The sequence below is a fragment of the Sapajus apella genome, unplaced genomic scaffold, assembly GCF_009761245.1.
Source record: "Sapajus apella isolate SASKATOON/1434 unplaced genomic scaffold, GSC_monkey_1.0 scaffold6, whole genome shotgun sequence".
NCBI lineage: Eukaryota > Metazoa > Chordata > Mammalia > Primates > Cebidae > Sapajus > Sapajus apella.
Window position 1 is genome coordinate 33,125,763 of NW_022436946.1, and position 5,156 is coordinate 33,130,918.

Genomic DNA, 5,156 nt, shown 5'->3' on the forward strand with positions numbered 1-5,156 from the left:
TGGTAAAATAGGGACCTGGATATTTCATTGGATAACCTTAAAAGCCATCTATCTGTAAACCACTTTCTCCCAACTTCAAATTTCCATCCCTGACCTCTTCCCCAAGGTCTAAACGCATATATCAAACCTCCATTTGGATGTCTGATGGGCATCTCAAATTAATAATTTGAGAGCGTGAGCCACCACGCCTGCCCACATACTAGATGAATCGTAATGTCATGATGCTAAGCAATAACTAACTTAACTAAGAACATTTATCTGTCTGAAATGCTCTTTCTCCTGTTGGTGCAAGGTTTGTTCATCAGCACACTTAACCTGTATGTCAGACTTTTTCTAACAACATTAGCATCTCTATAATCCAGTTTAATTTTTGTTTTTTTATTATTTTTTTGAGACTGAATCTCGCTCTCTATTGCCCAGCCTGGAGTGCAGTGGTGTGATCTTAGATTCTGCAACCTGCGCTTCCCCGGGTTCAAGAGATTCTCCTGCCTCAGCCTCCAGAGTAGCTGGGATTACAGGCACGTGCTACCACACCTAGCTAATTTTTGTATTTCTAGTAGAGATGGGGTTCTACCATGTTGGCCAGGCTGGTCTCAAACTCCTGACCTCAGGTGATTCACTCCCCTTGGCCTCCCAAAGTGCTGGGATTACAGGTGTGAGCCACTGCACCTGGCCAATCCAGTTTTATTTTTTTCATAGTACTTATCATGATCAGTTAATTTACTTTTTATTTCCTATACCCCACCAGCATGTAAGCCTCAAAAGTCCTGGATTTTGTGTATTTTGATTACTGCTGTAGCTCCTGTTCCAAGCAATGCTTTTCTAACAGACACTCCTTAAATATTTGTTGAATGAAATAAAGGCTGAACAAAAAATAAAACATTGTGATCTTGGACTAACATGGTGGCTCACACTTTCAATGTGAGCACTTTGGGAGGCCGAGTTGGGAGCATCATTTGAGGCCAGGAGTTCGAGGCTGTGGTGAGCTATTGTAGTCACTGGGCTCTGGCCTGGGTGAGAGAAAGAGTCCTTGTTTCTAAAAAATACATACATACATACATACATACCAAGATTGTTATCCTGTAACCTTGAGGAAAGAACCTGGTATCCTCTACCTTCAGCGTACAGCTGGGAGCTTGATACCTAGCAATATTATAAACCCATCATTGATACTAAAATAGAGTGCTACTCAGCAGGCCCTACAGGGAGCTTGTAGACTACTGTTTGCCCCAGGAACTGCCCTATGAACTCATTCAGATTAAGTCTTAATGACCTTAGAGCCCACTTTTCACTTGCTAGGAGAGAAAAGTGGGCTCTAAGGTCACTAAGACTTGGGGGAAGGAAAATATCGGAAATGGGAGGAATGCAAAATGACTACGTCTCCCAGAATGCACTGCACACAGACCGGCGTGGAGCAGCGCATGCTGGGATTCCTTCTCTTCCGTGGGACTAAGGAAGTGTATTTTGAATGAGGTATTGAGGGCCAAGGTGTTGGAAATTCCTAATTATTTTCCTCGGTTAACTGAATCTCTGCGTATTGGAAGGGCCTGTCTTCAGTCTTCAGGCCGGGAGAGATATTGGACGCCGCGCACGCACTCCTCTGGCAGCTAAGGACCAAAAGGGAAGCCTAGCGGAGCACAGTGTGGCAGCTGCTGGCCTCCGGGACGGTAAGAATTGATGGTCCCCTCCCTCATTCCCCAGGCCCAAAGCTTTGACCTATTTCGTGCCTGTTAGTTTTGTGTCCCTGGCTTGGCCCTTTGGCACGGAACGTTTGTCAGACTCGGCCTTGCGGCATTATGGCCTCACCTATCCCGGCACTGGGTACCGTCTTGTCTCTCACTAGCTTCCTCCGATGCATCTGGGTACCCTCTTGTGTCTTACCCGCTTCATCTGAGTCCACGTCCAAATGCATCATTCTGTGTCTGACCGTGTCCCAGCAACCGGAAAAGAAACTCCGGGTGTGACATTAATCACACTTCGGGGTGGGGGGTGGGAAAACTGCCTTCTAAAATCAGAGACTATATCCATTCGTCTGGAGAGAAATGAGAAAAATAAGGACCATGTAAAGAGGTATTTTAAAGGTAAATTTATTAAATGAAGGGAATAGTATCATTTCTTTTCTTATTTTTTTTTTTTAATTGTCTTTGGCTGAATGATGGTCTGTAGTAGGAAGGTGCTGCCGCCGAGGTGATTGCTTTTTTTAAATTGTTATTTCTTAACACTTTTATGTCAGTAGTCAGTAATTCATTTATCCATAAATCCAAAAGTAGTACTGAACCTAGAGAGATGAGATGCCTTACCTAAAAATGATGAATCTGAAATTACCCAGTTCTCTTGACTCTGGAATAAGGGTTTTTTTTCTACTATGCTACTTCTGCATTTATTCTTGGGGTTGAGAGTACAGGCTGTGGAGCATGACTGAGTTAGCATATTGACTTCCACCTTTTTCTACCTGTGGTGACCTGAGTCAGGATTTTTTTATGTGCAGAACGATAATAATAGTACTTAAATTAGTTTAATACATGTAAAGCTGTTTAAGTGTTAACCTCTATTATTAAGATGTGCTTATTTACCCTCAATATAATCAGCTTCAGTGTTCAGTATTTAGATATATCAGTTGATAAAGAGGTTTCTTTTCATTTTTTCTTACCTGATTTATCTTACCTGGACAATTTTTTAAACGTTATTTTTTCTCAACCTTGGGCCAGAGACATTTTTTGAAATATTTTATTTTTAAAATTACTTGTTTTCATTATTTTGTTATTATTATTATTTTTTGAAACGATACACTTGAAATTTTGGTTGCTATTTATAAATAAGTTTGTGTATTTGAGGAACAGTAAGTACATTGAAAACTTCTTCATCAAAATAATCCAGCATTAAAGACCAAATAATTGTCTCAAATCATTTTATGAAATGCATTTTTTCTTCAAATTTTACTTTGAAACTTAAAATAATGTTCTTTTCTAGCTACTTGTCATACCATGCTTTCCTGTGATATTTGTGGAGAAACAGTAACCTCAGAACCAGACATGAAGGCTCACCTTCTAATTGTTCACATGGAAAATGAAATTATATGTCCGTTTTGCAAGTTGTCAGGTGTGAATTATGATAAAATGTGTTTTCATATTGAAACAGCTCATTTTGAGCAGAATACACTTGAAAGAAACTTTGAGAGGATAAATACAGTACAATATGGAACTTCAGATAACAAGAAAGACAACACTCTACAGTGTGGAACAGAAGTTAATTCAAGTATTCATTCAGGTTGTACATCTAATCCAAAAAATTCAGCTCAAAGCCTGATTAAAGATAGTACTTTAAAACATGAAGCCTTTTATTCAGAGAACTTAAGTGAATCTAGAAAATTCCTGACAAGTAAGGAAAAACAGTCTGGCTTGACCGAAATAAAAGGATCTATTTATGAAACAACGTACAGTCCTCCCGAATGTCCTTTCTGTGGAAAAATAGAGGAGCATAGTGAAGATATGGAAACTCATGTGAAAACAAAGCATGCCAATCTTTTAGACATTCCATTGGAAGGTAAAGTTTTTATTTCATTGTAAATTATTATAAGTTTACAGCCTTAAATTAATATGTGGTATTCCAAAAGTTGGTTTGTAAGTCAGATTACAGATATGTTTTGAAATCTATTTTATATCTATAACATTTTTCATTTGCCATTATTAAAATATAAAAGTATATTATGGAAAAGAATGTTGATGCAGATATAAAATATTTCAGCTACATTAACAGTAGTTTTGAAACTTTCTGTATAGTTTCCAGAGATATTCTTTTTATTGTCACTAGCCCAATAGCATCTCATCTGGACTATCCTGAACTCTCTGACTGCGTTGAGTTCTAGTTTGACTCCATTATTTTGTTATGAATAGTCTGTTAGAAACTATTATAGTCTGTTAGAGAACAAACTTTGTGTGATATCAGTTCTTTTAAATTTGTTGAGGCCTATTTTATGACTCAAGCCACGATCTATCTTGGTCATGTTCCATGGGTACTTGGAAAAAAAAAAGTGTATTCTGCTTTGTTGGGTGGAATGTTCTATGTATGTAACTAGATCCTGTTGATCATGCTCAGATTATTTATATCCTTGCTCATTTTCTATAGTAGTACTTCTAGTAGTTCTACCAATTTTTGAGAAAGGGTTGTTGAAATCCCTGATTACAATTATAAATTTATCTGTTTTTCCTTTCAGCTTTGTCAGGTTTTGTTTCAAGTATTTTGATGCTCTGTTGTTGGTGTATACACATTTACGATCGTATGTCTTTTTCTTATCGTTGAACTTTAAGAATTGTTGGGCCAGGTGTCGTGGCTCATGCCTGTAATCCCAGCAAGTTGGGAGGCCAAGGTGGGCAGATCCCTTGAACCCAGGAGTTCAAGACCATCCTGGGCAACATGGCAAAAGCCCGTCTCTTAAAAAAAAAAAAAAAAAAAAAAAAGCCAGTTGTAGTGGCATGCATCAGTAGTCCCAGCTATTTGGGAGGCTGAAGTAGGAGGATCACCTGAGCCTGGGAAGTGGAGGCTGTAGTGAGTACACCACCGCACTCCAGACTGGGTGACTGAATAAGACCCTGTCTCAAAAAAAAAAAAAAAAATGTGTTCTGTATTTTGGATACAAGTCCTTTTTTGGATGTGTATTTTGCAAATATTTTCTCCTAGTCTGTGGCTTGTCTTTTCATTCTTTCATCAGTGTCTTTTATGGATTGGAAGTGTTTAATTTTAACAAAGTGCAACTTGACAATTTCATGTTTCATGGATTTTACTTTTGGTGTTGTGCCTAAAAACTCCGCCAACTTCTAGAAGTTTTATAGTGTTGCATTTTATATTTAGATCTATGATCCATTTGAATTAATTTTTGTAAAAGATATAAAGTCGGGCCGGGCGCGGTGGCTCAAGCCTGTAATCCCAGCACTTTGGGAGGCCGAGGCGGGTGGATCACGAGGTCAAGAGATCGAGACCATCCTGGTCAACATGATGAAACCCCATCTCTACTAAAAATACAAAAAATTAGCTGGGCATGGTGGCACGTGCCTGTAATCCCAGCTACTCAGGAGGCTGAGGCAGGAGAATTGCCTGAACCCAGGCTGGAGTGCAATGGCGCGATCTCGGCTCACCGCAACCTCCGCCTCCTGGGTCTT

The 5,156-nt window shown here is 39.2% G+C and overlaps 1 protein-coding gene across 3 annotated transcripts in view; it reads left to right on the forward strand.

Moving 5' to 3' along the window:
• Window positions 1-1,411: 1,411 nt before the first annotated feature.
• The window catches only part of ZUP1 (zinc finger containing ubiquitin peptidase 1), a 29,055-nt gene continuing 25,310 nt past the window's right edge, over window positions 1,412-5,156 (forward strand). For 2 of the 3 annotated variants that reach the window (XM_032274969.1, XM_032274971.1), the window contains exons 1-2: window positions 1,415-1,667; window positions 2,971-3,543. In XM_032274969.1, the coding sequence (XP_032130860.1) occupies window positions 2,985-3,543 (559 nt within the window). In that variant the 5' untranslated portion in view covers window positions 1,415-1,667; window positions 2,971-2,984. Of the gene's footprint in view, window positions 1,668-2,970; window positions 3,544-5,156 lie in introns of all 3 variants that reach the window. The other variant, XM_032274970.1, reaches the window with a different exon arrangement.